General features: G+C 33.8%; 3 protein-coding genes across 3 annotated transcripts; all 3 read right to left on the bottom strand.

Moving 5' to 3' along the window:
* Positions 1-589: 589 nt before the first annotated feature.
* On the bottom strand, positions 590-3,756 carry LOC122582023 (zinc finger CCCH domain-containing protein 14-like). Its single transcript, XM_043754368.1, has 3 exons — positions 3,474-3,756; positions 1,770-1,830; positions 590-1,596 (listed from the first exon to the last, which is right to left on the bottom strand). Exons 1-3 carry the CDS (start codon positions 3,562-3,564, stop codon positions 870-872), a joined length of 879 nt encoding a protein of 292 aa, XP_043610303.1. The 5' UTR covers positions 3,565-3,756; the 3' UTR covers positions 590-869.
* Positions 3,757-6,346: 2,590 nt separating this feature from the next.
* Positions 6,347-9,165, bottom strand: LOC122582556 (non-structural maintenance of chromosomes element 4 homolog A-like). Its single transcript, XM_043754962.1, has 7 exons — positions 8,928-9,165; positions 8,740-8,820; positions 8,044-8,293; positions 7,870-7,960; positions 7,224-7,440; positions 7,045-7,136; positions 6,347-6,795 (listed from the first exon to the last, which is right to left on the bottom strand). Exons 1-7 carry the CDS (start codon positions 9,091-9,093, stop codon positions 6,562-6,564), a joined length of 1,131 nt encoding a protein of 376 aa, XP_043610897.1. The 5' UTR covers positions 9,094-9,165; the 3' UTR covers positions 6,347-6,561.
* A 3,139-nt stretch (positions 9,166-12,304) lies between these two features.
* Positions 12,305-13,394, bottom strand: LOC122582636. Its single transcript, XM_043755055.1, has one exon. The coding sequence runs from the start codon at positions 13,363-13,365 to the stop codon at positions 12,451-12,453; it is 915 nt and encodes a 304-aa protein (XP_043610990.1). The 5' UTR covers positions 13,366-13,394; the 3' UTR covers positions 12,305-12,450.
* Between the last annotated feature and the right edge of the window lie 1,473 nt (positions 13,395-14,867).

The following is a 14,867-nucleotide window of genomic DNA, read 5'->3' as shown; positions in this document are numbered from 1 at the left end:
TTTATGCTTTTAAACTTAAACATTGAAGTTTGATCATCTTTACATAGTGTTTGGTAAGAAGTTATCAATAATATTAACGATTTGAGATTGTAAATAATTTGAATAACACTATTCGTGATAAGATTGCTATTAAAAATTTTTTTAAAATAAAGAGTTATTTATGAAATACAGTTTACATTCGCTGGAACAAATCACGATCATAACACTTTGGTCCATTATTATGGGGACTTGAAGTCTTGAAGTAGTAATCAGTAGAACTTCAAGATAATTAGCAAACACTAACTGAAAACTTGTAAACATTTAGATATCCTAAAAAGTCGATATTATGTTTAATGGTTTCCATTATCCAATTCTTAATCAAGGTAACATTCTTATGGAAAGTATTTATTAATACTTTGTCTTGCATGTGATACTATGCTACATCTGAAGTTAAAGAAACCAAAACCCCGATTTGTATCAATATTCAATCCATCCATGTTGCCAGGAGAAAGTGAGAAAGAAATGCATACTACAATACTACATACCAGCAAAATAGTGCCATTTTAAATATCTAAAGATCCATACTAAACAATTGCCTAAAAACCACATATTACTAAATGCTACAATACTACATACCAGCAAAATAGTGCCATTTTACATATCTAAAGATCCATACTAAACAATTGCCTAAAAACCACATATTACTAAATGCTACGCAGTACCAAAAAATATCTATCAGTTTGGTTGTTGCATACCCAACATACAATTTAATTCTTGACACAAGTCTATATAGACAGAAGTTTTTACTACAACAGAAGAAATGGAAAAGAAAAAGGCAGAAACTTACCAAAATTTGGCCGAGAAAGAGAACCTCTAGCATCTCAGACACCTTATTTTCGCAACTCTGTAGCACCATGTGCGAAGTGGCATCTTTCACCAAAGGTGCAAGACCCTTTGATGAAATTTTCACACAGCTTTGTCTTCTTATTGCTCGTCATAGTATGTGGCGGGGCACCACGATGCATAGCTAGGGGTGGCGCTCTACCAGGTGGACCAGCTGCACCTGGTGGAATAGTTAGACTCGATATTAGCTCCTCAACCAGGGCGTTTGCTTCCTTAATTTGATCAAATGTGCCTTCAAGCTCAATGTTTTTTATACTTGTGTCGCTTTCATGATCCCGAATAGAAAGTTTGACTCCTGTCTGCCTGCTGATCTGTTTAGAATTCGCACCTCCTTTGCCAATGATAGCACCAACAAGGGAAGCATCAACACTGATTTTGGCAGTGGCTGAGGCACCAAAGCTGGTGGCAGTACTTGGCGGTGCAGGGCGGACTATGACTGATGGCAGAGCTCGTGGGGGCTCATGTGATGGAGCAATAGGCTTCCCAAGCTCCCATTCTCCATGAGCAAAGCTGCACTGGTCACCAAACTTACAGCCTTCAGGGGTGTTGTACTTGTTGCACAACTTGGATCTAAGGACTGCTTGGGGCCCATTTTGTGTGGTGGCTTGAGCGGTTGAAATCGGAGGAAGATTCATCAATTGGGCAACAGCATTGTATCCACCAGGGAAAAAATGAAGAAAGTGACAGTTCTCCCCGAATGGACAGCCATCAATGCTACAATAAAACCATCCATTGGTTCACATTGCAAACTAGAAGTAAAATAAACTAACATAACAAGTACAATGTAATTAGGATGATCATTAATGTTAGGTTGAACTTAGAATATAATTCTTGTATATGGTATAACTATTTAAAATAATTTGTTAAAAACAGCCAAGGATTTAAACCTGAAATACTTCATGCAAGGCTTCGTTTTGCCTCTTATACCACTTGATAAAGACTCTGATTCTGTTACAAGACATTAGGTGTTTTCTCTTGGTTAGATTTCGTTGTAATCGTTTGTTCTATATACTTTATATATAGATATTAAAGAAGAAAGAGTGAAGGGGAGGATAAACTCCGTCTTGCTGTGTAATGCAATTTTCAGAATCACGTTACAAAATTTATTTGCCTTTTGGAATGTTATTCTCAGACTAGTGATCCCCCAAAAGTGGTGTTCATACCACAATCTACTTTGAATACACACTATTGTCCCAAACTAGATCCATCATATGTTTGATAAAAACTTACTTTGTAAAGGGTTAGCCGCTCAGGGTAGATAGCAAGCAGGGCACGTCAGATGGGTTGGGTAATAAGTTACAGTATAAGAAATTACTTCTAATACATGTTAAAACAATATCACAATACTAAACTAAATATTTCGAGTATAAAGGCTTTAAGATGTTGTTTGCATTAGAATTAGACTTCAGGGGACTTTTAACCCATCTAAACATGTTCCCCCATTAACAACTTTTAACTGATTTTGGTCTATTTGACGGAAAAACAACGATACCAATGCATCACTATATAAATGGGTTGATATTACAATCATCAGAAAATAACTAAAATGACGAGGTGTGATGATTAGATCATGCCCAAAAACCTTACTCAGTGCATTCTTATCACATCTTTTCAGCAAACCTAACTCAATGCATTCTTATCACATCTTTAAGCAAACAGTACTGATCTTTCCTCTCACTCTGCCCCTATAGCCTCAATCTTATAGGCTAGCTTTTCCTTCAAAGCTAAATCGTGGAGCATCTGGAACTGAACATCTAGAAAGATGCATTTTTAAGTTTGGATCTTGACGCTCTCTACCACTAACATCTTTAATATCTTTGAATGTAGAGCATTAAATATAACCTTGATACATATATATAAGTTTGGCATGCTCTTAGTCCGGACCACTACACTTAGGGCTGTCATTCTCGACCCAACCTGAAACCCAACCCGAAAAAAATCAGGTTAGGGTTGGGTATTTTCGACCCACCAACCTGAATTTTTCCAGGTTGGGTCAGGGTTCGGTTGTTGGGTTGTCAGGTCGACCCGCCAACCCGATATCTTAAAAATATTTGAATTACGAGTATATATAATAGCTTATACTCTACAATCCACTAATCCATACACCCCATTCTCATTATTTATATTTTCAACCTAAATTAACTTCACATCTAAAATAAGAGGATTCAAAATTTTGTGAGATGCTAACTGAATCAATGATAGAGCTCTATATTGGTTGATTTATTCTATTATATATTTATATATATTTGCTTATCAAGTCATATGAGTTGGGTCATGGGTTGACGGGTTGTAGGTCAGGGTTGAAATTTCTGACCTAAAACTTTTAGTGGATTGGGTAGGGTCATAGTTTTTCAACCCGCCAACCCGAACCCGGACCCATTGACAGCCCTAAGTCTAGACTAACATAAGGAGACTGAATCACAAATACTCGAGCTCAAACTTGCTTAAGTTCGAGCTCGAATCGTTTAAACCTGGGAGAAGTCGAGCTAGTTTAAGTTCAAATGGGATGACGCACACACACAAATACTCTTTCTCTAAAGAAGGCTAAATAAAGAGCACATTAATAAAATAAATAATAAGTAAAAAGTTACCTGATTTAGATTTCTTGTAAGAAGCAGCAGCAGCAGCAGTAGCGCCATTGGGTTTTGAATGATGAGGCCATCCTCTTTTGCGAGTATCCATACTCCCTTTCTTCTTTATCTATTCTTTATTATTTATTATTATATATATAATGAATTATATATAATATATATGTATAGGAATTTTGTTTTTGATATGTGAAAATAATCTAAAAACCCTAAATTGAGATGTGGAAGGGGAAGGGAGGGTTTTGGGGGACGGAAATTTTCCGATCCGAATGGAGGTGGAGCAGAATATGAACCCACGGCCTTGAACCTACTTTTAACGTCTTGAGTTGTATAGCACTATTTTTTAAAGCTAAAAAAACTGCATATTACATTAAAAAAATGTCATATTTAATAACAAAAATAATAGAAAAACACTAACACAAAAAGTCAATCTTGAGTAGGAAAATAAACCAAAAGAATTAAGATGATTGTGTATTTATATAGTTTTTGCAATATAAAGTTATGTCGAAAAATGATTCTGTTAAATAAATGCATACTTAAATAGAACAAAATTGATGTGGTTATTAACTTATTATGAGTAAAAATGAGATATATTTATATAGCTTAGAGAGAAAACAGAATGTCATAACCATAAAAACCATAAGACTCAAGCTTCAACACTATAACTTTGACATCTAATTTTACTAGTCACATGCTCGTGCGATGTGACGGTGTAGGGATGATTGCAACAACGGTGACGGGTGATGGTGACGGCCCTAAATGATTACTTGATTAGTGTGTGGATTTTTGTTTGATAGAGATAAAAATTCAAATGCATCATATTTTAGTATGTTTTGGTTGTACGTAGTATAAATATAATATGACATTTTTTACTTTTTAGAGACTCAAAAGTTTTTGATGATAGTAAGTAGTAATCTGAGCATGAGTCAAGCTAGTTCCGAAATCAGCCCTCTTGTTCTAATCTTTTTCTTAACAACTGACTTTCAGAAGTCTTGGTGTGAGGAAGATTAGAAAAATTACAATTTGTTTTATAAAGGTTTAAAGATAGCTTTATAAAACAAGTCATAACTTTGTAGTCGAACACGCCCTAAAGTAAATGGTGTAAAGATGTAACCAAAAAATGCTTTTATAAAGGAATTATTTCGGTTGTGCTCATTAGGCCTCTCTGTTAAAGATTATAGTTGTTGTTAAATATTGTATTAACCATTAAAGATGTGCAAGTAACTATATTAGGTGTAAACTTAAGCTATTATTTGAAGAAAAATAATTACAAGACATAATTAGACAACTAATACAAAGCCGACGGTCGGCAATTGCGGTCGTTGTCACCCTAAACCTCTTAGTTGTGTACTTGTTAAACAACTTGAAACACATCCTGCCTGCACGGATATTTTTGGTTAAAAAAACAACTCTGGCCCACATAGGTTGTGACTTGCTAAGGGGGTTGGCATTCCACCTTCCATTCCTTTTTTCACCACTCGATTTTAACCAATCACATTATGTCACCTCAACTCCACCACTCACTCACCATTCATCCAAATTTCATTGGCATCCGACCACTCACATTCACCACTCCTTTTACAATTTTCATTTTATTTAAACATTAAATTTCATTAAACTAAAAACATTAAGATACATAAACATTTGTGAAGCGGTCCAACGGTTGCGGTTCACGACTTTACTCTTCGGGCGTCACCGTGCCGTGGAACTTTCGGCTTCTTCGGCCGCAATCGCGTTCGCAAACACCTCTAAAATACTATCATCGGACCATTCAAACGATTCGTCGATGATTAAAGTGGAACCAATACGTTTTTCCATTTTTTTTAGTGTGTATGTGTTTGAGTTGTAGTGTGTTTTTTGAAAGAAAAAGTGAATGCGTTGTGAGTTGTAGTGTATGTGTTTTGTACTTGTATGTATATAAAAAAAAAAGGAATGAGCCGTAATATGGTCGAAGTAGCCATTGCACAAAAATCAAAGGGGAAGAAAACGGATGGTCGACCGCGTGGTCACACCACTCATTTTGAAGCGACGACGCGTGGTGAGAGGATGGCGGCAGTGTGGAATGGTGGTGCCGCATCCACCATGCTTCCATATTGCGTCTGATGCGAAACCCCTAACAATCTTGACCCCCCTCATCAATATCAAATATCGTTCATGTACATGTTTAAATTGACTAGCTAACAAGTTGGACAGGTAATATGCCTTTTAAAGTATGTCGTGTCTTTGGTAAATGAAATCATAACAATCTTGTCATCTCGTGTAGTCGAAAGATTTAAACACAATTATCTACCTATAATTAATCCATGGGGAAAAGAAAATGAGACTGTTAGGCACTTAAGTTGGATGAAAAACTTCTCACATACCTTTTTTTAAACCATAAAAATCATAAGGGAAAACATTTATTTAAAATATTAAAATATTAGTATGTAAGGAATTTTTCACCCAAGTTGAATACATAACCCAATAATCACTTTTCTTTTAATCTATATCACTCACTTTATTTTATGTCTTTTGTAATTGACATAAGTTTTTTCAACTCTTTTGCAGCTTTAACAGTTAAAGTTCTGAATTAAATCTAGTCTATATATTTTGTTGATTTTCTAGATCGTGTATGCTTGAAAACTAGTAGCTTGTTAGTGTTCCTTGTTAATTATTAATATATATAATTTTGTGCCGTTAAAAAAAATATATATCATTCATAAATAGCCTCAATCTGAAAACACAATATCGCATTCCAAAAGCACACGCAAACAGTTAAACACACCTTTACAAATCATCCAAAGTGATTTAGTAGTTATCAATATGGTACAAATCTAAAAGAGTATCATGATGCTATAAACAAGAATTAAAAACAAAACTGCATATTTAACCTGAGGTTAATTTGCAAACATGATCTGATTTCCTACCAACAAGAAGTTGAAGTAAAGTACAGAAAGCAGCTAAAACAAAGCCTTAACTCAGTAACAGACTATAATATATAACAGTTCCAAAACTAGTAATGTTAGCAAAAATTTAGACAGGAACTCACAGCTATCGATTTACATAAATATTACTCCACTTAAACAATGCATGATCGCAAGCGGCTAACCTTTTACCTAACCCTTCGCATCCTTTTACGGACACTTCTTGATCCTGAGTCACTACTTTCAGGAGAGTCTTCAACAACAGTTTGTTCTTGTAGCACAAGACCTCTGTTCCTTGAAAATTTCCTAATTGGTGTAGTGGGCACAGAATCAATAGGTTCTCGCTGAGAATTGGGCATTGTATCTACTTGATTTCTGTGGGGCATAAGTTCCTCTCCTTCAGCAACAGCATCAGACATCAGCTGTGGAATTGAATACACAAGAGTCAATAAGAAAAATTAAAATGTATATGTTTTTCGTTTTTTGCAGGGATATTGTTCTACTCTATAAAATATAAAAAGAAGCATATGATATACATGAAATATCATATTCAATAGTATAACCTGGAAAAATTTAATGTTCCGCTCAACTTTGATCATGATATCAAACAATATTAACCACTTTGAAAAATTGACTATGTCAAATCAAAATTGGGCTTTTTGTACATTTACCTTCCAGTCTTTGAAATCAAATCTGAAGGTAAAGTGCTTATAGACAACTTCCTTTGAAGCAACAGCATTCGCATTTGGGGCGTTTCTTGGCGCTAGAAAGAAACATATTAGCACATAAAAATCAATTAACCTATATCAATTGAAGATTTTGTTATCATACTATCTGTGAATGAACTTACAAACTAGATGAGTTCCCTTTTCATCAACCCTTATTTCAGCCCGGCCATCTTTAATAAGGAAAGACATTGCAAAGAGGTTTTCAACAGTTTGTGCAAAGGAAGTTCTGTTCAACACTAGATTTTCCAGCTTCACATTTCTGTTTTTTCTCAGCACATTAAACATGGTTGCCATGTTCTTATCTGTGTCCGTCTTCTCTTCTGTAGCACTGGCTGCAAGCTGCAAAAATCAACACAAAATATAAGTTCACTCTTCCAAACCTATTATAATATGACCAGAAGTGGAACAAACCGCAACTAGAATTGAACTCATCTTGGCACAGATTGTCATTGCAAACAATATATATTAAATACATAGTGTGTGTCAAGTAAATGCCCTTGAGGCAAAAACTTGACCTTTTATGTAACTCAATTCCGTTTTAAAATTTTCAGCTACATACTAGTTTTTTTTTTACTCAATCCAAAATAAGAAAATAAAACCCATATCAACTCACTGACTGTTAAGTAGAATGAAATTATCAAATTTACATGTAATGAATAACAGATACAGCCTATTGCACTTTTGTCCTCAACCTGGTCAAAGTGAACAATTTCCTATGGCCATGCAGATTAAAACTTCAATCAAGAAATAATGCAATTCTAATAGTACCTCCTCAGGGCGGGCTTTTTCAGTTGGTCTTGAATGCTTTCGATGCACAATGGCTTTTCTTTGCTTGACTTCAGAATTCATTGGCCCAACCCTGCAATAAACAAATATAAGTTCACATATTCAAAACAGAGCAAAAAACGAACAAAGTGCACATAAAAATCAGTATATATTTACATTGTAGAACACCCATCACCCCTGCAAAAAACATGGGATACCGCAATACCAACTTTCTTCCACATAACAGAGTTCCTACTTCCTTCATCTCCATCACTTCCTCCAATTCGTCCAAATCCTTTTAATATACATGATACAAAATCACCTGCAGTCACTCCTTCATTACTCTGGGATTTCACCGATGTCATTAACGTGTTAGCGATATCCAACAGGGCCTCAGCATCGGCAACTTGTTCGCGAGGCTTCTGGACTGTAACCCAAACATAAAAAGCCCACATTTTTCGCAGTCAATCACAAAAATTCACAAAAAAAGTGTCATGCATCACAGTTACAAAGGTCATGCCTGACTTTTTTTTGTTTCCAAATTAGATTCCAATAACTGATACTGCTATATAACTCAAACCATTCTTACCATTCTAAGATTAACTACAATAGAAAGCCAATAGATTCACATCACCCTTTTCCCAATACAGTAAAAAAAATAGTGACACGTCATCCCTCTTTCAAACCCAATTATAAAATGCCACAACTTTACAAAAAATTTAACAATTATTTCAAATTTTGAACTTTTTTTTACACCAAAACTAGCCATTGCAATCACATCTGACACATCATACTGGCACACACACACACACACACACATTCAGTATCATAAAATGAAAAATAAAAAAATACTAAATGGAAAAAATGATTTACCTAGCTGATGCAAGGATTCAACTTGATCAAAAATTGACTTAAAATTATCTGAATTTGTCTTTGTTATATCATCTCTCTTATCTGCAAAAATTCATATATTACAAACTCTAATAATTCATAAATAAATGTGTATATATATATAGATACAAAATATAGATACAGATATATATAATAAAAATAATATATACCACTGATCATATTCTTAACCGCAAGATAACGTGACCTAAGAACCCTACGTTCCAAGCCTCCGGCGTTTGGATCATTATCACCATTTTCCGCTTCATTATTATTACTGTTATTATTAACGCCGTTATTTTTACTGCTGGTTGATTCACCTTTCACATTACGAACCATTTTTAATTTAATTATTGAGATAAAATTAATTAATTGAAGTATAAGGTATAAGGAGAAATAAAAGGAAAAAATTAGGGCTAGTGAGAATTGGGGGGAGATGATTGAAAATTTGGAATGAAAAAGATTTGGAATTTATAGTGGGTTTGAAATTGAAATTGAGATGAAAATTGGGCTCTTTTATTTTGATTTGAAAAAATTGGGGGGCCGCCTTTTCGTTTTCACAATTTGTTTTGGGTTTTTTGTTTTCCCCAAAAATATATATATTTTAAGTGGGCTTTCTTGATACGCCTTTCGCTCTTGTAGTAAATAAATCTAGAGAAAATGTCACAAATGGTCCATGTGGTTTGTCACTTTAATATTTTGCCCCTTGTGTTTTTTTTCGTTGTAAATGGTTTTTGGCTTTTTCGTTTTCATTGCCAGAAGTCCCTGACATTAACTTCTGTTAGTTTTAACCGTTTAAACTCATTATGTGCACAAAACACAAGGGTATTTTTGTACATTTACCAAACCTAGGGACCATTTGTAATAAAAAAAAAAGTGAATAATAATTATATGTATTTCTTCAACCTGTATCTATCTATATATTTATCTCCATATATAATGTATATAAATCTGCATATATCTAATTTATATATTCAAAACTATCACCATATAGATTGATTAGATTCACACACTATCAGCTCTTCCACCCGTTATCTATCTCTTCAATCTATATCTTTAAAACCATCACTTTCCACCAATCATCATCATCATAACCCCCACCATATACAATATATATATACGATATAACTTGTGAGCAAAGATGTGCTTTAATCTTTTTCAACAAAAACACAATTATCATGCCACAATTTGAATCAAGATCAAGTTCACCACTGTTCCTCGCATCTGACCACCACTCCTTTCATTTCACTTCCACTTTCCTTTCGGTAAGATCTAAAGAACATATTTTACTACTTGTTATAATAATAATAATAACTTTTTTTATTATACCAAATCATTTAGTTTGCGAGTAGGTGTCGATCCAAGCTATAAAGAAAGAAGGGAGATGGACTAGTAAATCTTGATATACAGTTTTCCATATTAGCTCTAAAATAGTCTTTAATTTCTTGGTTGTTGTTCCTCCTCCCTGATATGTGTTTGAAAAATGATTTATTTTTGGAAAAAATGATATTATAAATAAATTTGGGATGATTAACAGGATATATGAATGGCACATATTGTATTTAGGTTGAAGGTTATTTTAGATCAGTGAATATATATGGACTCTTTAGAATGATCAAAAGATCTGGAAAAAAAAATTCATGTTTGGCCGGATTTTGGTGATGGTGGTGGTAGCTGGAAGAAGGAAGAAAATGGAGAAGGAAAGAAGAAGAAGAAGGGTGTGTTTTTATGTAAGTGGACCATTATACCCTCACTAACGGGCCCAAACTAACAGAAGTTAGTGTCAGGGACTTCTAACAACGAAAATGAAAAAAACAGGGACCATTTGCAATGAAAAAAGCACAGGGGACAAAACGCTAAAGTGACAAACCAAAAGGACCATTTGTGATATTTTCTCATAAATCTATCTTAAACAAAAAACTTTATTAAATAGGCTACTTTCACATTTGCCTTAGATACGTCTTTGATATATCATGAAAACTTTTGTAATTGTTTTGCAATAGATTTGATAATGTTGGCCTTCCCAAAAAATTATACGGTGTCTAATATCGTTATTTAATAACGTTAAAAGCCATCGGAAAATTTGATAATTATCAATGTTATTTAACGTGTCATATTATGGCAAGTTTTTGACTGGTTAACAAGTACGCTAATTAGTGTCCAAACCACGATGTATGACTAAGCCTAAAGCGACAACATGAAGGCTATTAAAAAAATATGTCATATCGTTAGGTGTCCGTTACCAATAAATAAGTAAATATATATAAAAAAAACTCTAAATATCAATGAAGACGCACACTCGACTACCACTTGAAACGCAAAAAAACCTACACACCTTGTACAGTTGTACCTGACGGAACCAGGAATTTTATCATAAGGGGGCAAATTTAAAACATTATGTAGGTAATTTTTTTTTTTTTTAATATAACGATTAAATTTCGATAAATTCATATACTTACAAAATAATAACCATCCAATTACAACCAAAATGCAAACTTAAAAGACGACCTTGCCAATAGCTACAACTTCGGCGTATAACCAAAAGCACGAACTATTCACTAAACTTAAACGACCCATATAATGTTATATTATATTTACTCATCTTCATATTTAATTAAAACAAGATAACAAATAATATGTTGTCTAGTGTGTTATGTGTGAGATTTTACAAAACAAAACCCCTCTTCGGCCCTTCCAATCTATCATCATATTTTCATCTTTCAATTCAAGCAAAAATGAAATATAGGATAATGGAGATTATCTACTTATAGTTACTATTATTTTATTTAGATGGATAATTTTACAGAAAATATATATGGATAATTTTATTTAGATCAATAAATGAAATATAGGGAAGGAGAATGGAGATTATCTATTTATAGCTACTATCATTTAAAAATTGAGATTGAAATCTCATATCACTGATTGCATATGTATATTTTTTTATTTTAGTGTGGTTAAATTTCCAAATATATACTTTTAAATTTTAAAAAATTACATTGAGAAAAAATTGGGGTGGGAACAATTGCCCCCATGTTAGAGTCGTACCTGCCGATCACCCCAATTAAACCAAACACCTATATATATATTGTGTGTTAAGGATAACTTTAAAAAAATAAGTTAACAATTTTTTTTTTTTATCGCCATAAGCTTATAACTGAAGATGTGTATTGTTCGATTTGAACGGTTTTAACTAAAATCTAGTTCAAACAATTATTAACAGTTTAATGTTTTTTTTAAACTAAACCGTTCAGATCATTGTGTTAAACGAAACCAACCAAAACCATATGATAATGTGAATTTGGTAAAACCTCACTTGTATACACAAAAGCTTCAGATTCACAATACCAGATTTCTGCTTCAAAATTGTTTCATTCATATGGATTAACTTAACAATTAAAAGTAACATGTATTAGACGTTTACACTTATTGATCTTTTAAACCAATTGATCAAGATGAGCCCCTTCGTGTCCAGCAACCGGGAACCCTCTCGAGTCTCGATAGGCAATAACAAAACGAACAAATTTATTGACTAGTATAGTACGAATAATTACAAAAATGACTTATAATATATAGCAGCAAAATTCAATTTTACATTGCAAATCATGAATGATACTCATCTTACTTCCCAATTTTAACCAACAAAAACATAAAATTCGAAATTTTTAATGAAAATCAATCCAAAATTTCAAACAATTATTCTTCTGCTTCAACAAATTTACCCTCTATGCCCTTCCCACCAAAATAACCTTCATCTCCGCCATTATATTTACCGTTATTCCCATTTCTAACAACAGTAAATTCACTCTTCAAATTCTCTATAGCTTTCCTTAACGCCATATTCTCAACTTGTATAGTCTCCATCTGTTTCATAAAACTCGCCACGTCACCATCTCCCAGACCCACCCTTTTCACTTCCTTACAATCATCACGCGCCACGTGTTCGATCCCGATTTTATTTATTAACAAACACGGTAACCTCTGTAACCAAATCCCAGCCGTTGATAAATCACTCTTTTTCACCAACACCGCCGCCGAATCCTCTGTCGCCGGAACCCTAACTCCCCACCGGAAACTCATTGCCGCGTTTTTACGCAGAGGCACCGACGTCCTCGCAGTCAATTCAAGCTCCGACAACACGCCGTTCAACGTCGCCGGAAACTTACTCTCCGTCGACGGAAAATACTCCGGCAAACCGATAAACTTTATTCCGTTTTCATCGCTTTCTTTACTAAAAACCGAAGACTGAGTTTTTTGAACCGAGAAATCGCCGAAATGAGGCTTGAACTTAACAAAAAACCTAGGGTTTTGACTTTGACTTCCGGTGATGAAATTAAACTCAGCACTCATATTCAAGGCGCTCGAAATCGGAGATCCGAATTTTCCGATTCCGGTTTTGAAAACGAGACTAAACGGATTAACAGAATCATTCGGACGGTAAGCGATCTTCACCGACGGACCTGATTCAAAAAATGTTGCTAGATTCAATGACAGCTCTTTCGATTCGCCGGCGACGACGCCGGATTGGAACGGAAATCCGATGACACTCACCGGAATTTTGGCACGAAATAAAGGTTTTTGTTCTTCTCTGAACTTTATTGAAGCTTTCATGACTAATAATTTATGTTGGTGTGTTTGTGTGTCTAGTGTTTGGAAAAATATACAGATTATATATACACATTTTTTGTCTCTATATATGATTGTTTATTGTCTATTATATCCTTTTGTATTAGTGTTATTCTAGGGAAAATAATCAAATATTAATGGTATTTTAGGGGTATAAATGTCATTGTAGATACCGTGGCAAATTTAAAATTTCAAAATTTGACAATTTTTGTATGTATCAGAATTTCGAAATTTTGGGAATATTTTGTGTCAAGTGGTTACATATTTGAATTAATTGAGAATTGAATTGAATTTTGTTTAATGTTAGATGCTCCATAAAATTCCAAATTTGAAAGTATGAGTTTAAGTTTAAAATTCAAAGATAGTAGACTTTTGTGTAGTGATATTTCGAAATTCAATTTTAGTAGATGGTATTTTCCAAATAATAATAATAATGATAATGATAAAAGATTTAATTGAAACAAAATTGGATGTGATGAAGTCATGAAACCGAGCCATACTTTTGTATGCGGCAAAAGCCCAAGGTTGGCCACACCGAGAGTTAGTTGTTGCTAGCTAGCTAGACCACATCGTTTAGCACCTCATCATACCGTGAATACTTTTTATAGTTAGAACTTAGAACATAATCAAACCTCCAAATTTCATTATTTGATGAATCATTGAAGATTGATCCAATACCTAGGAGCCTTATCCACTTCATCAAAGACTATATATAGCTTTAGCCCTCACTCAGTTGTTAAACACCTTTAATATCCCAACCACACTTTTTGGTTATACCAAAAAGTGTGAACCCTTTATAATGGTATATATGATAAAGTAAAAAGCGGGCCCCCTGTCATTAATAATCTGGTCGGGTTACCAAAATAATGGTCGGGATACCAGGCGCCTTGTTAAAACAAAAGGTTTCATTAATGAAATAAACGACTCATCAATCTGTTCCCTAACTCCATTTTTAATAGCTACAAAATCGGCCGAAAACACAACATCAAAACTTCACATATATAGAAAAAAGTAGCTAGTTCCTCTGCAAACTTAACAAGCTAAATTTAATTTAAGCATTGTAAAAAACCATAGCTAGCTTGCCTCAAAATTCTGTTCCATGGTACAGATTTATATTAGAGTTGTTTGAGATGTCAACTAAAGATGATGTCTAGTGATTTTAAAAATTAGGTGAATAATGCAAACACCAAGTACAACTTGAAACATGTAAATAAGAATGGGAGACAACAAGCTGAACTTTAAAGTTGATCAGACATGTAAATATGTAGAAAGATCATAACATATCAAACAAGAAAGAACAATTGTCATATATACAGTCTTATGATGATGAAATTGCAGGCTCAAATATACAACAGTTTTGTCAATCATTCAATTACAAAGATATCAACCAAATTTTTTGTAACCTTAACATACTGAACCAAATAATCCAAATACTCCATTACAAGCAACTCTGCCATCAATTACAGTAATACCTTCTTCAAAACTAT

Source organism: Erigeron canadensis, chromosome 9 (assembly GCF_010389155.1).
Source record: "Erigeron canadensis isolate Cc75 chromosome 9, C_canadensis_v1, whole genome shotgun sequence".
NCBI lineage: Eukaryota > Viridiplantae > Streptophyta > Magnoliopsida > Asterales > Asteraceae > Erigeron > Erigeron canadensis.
This window is presented reverse-complemented; position numbering and strand designations above follow the sequence as displayed.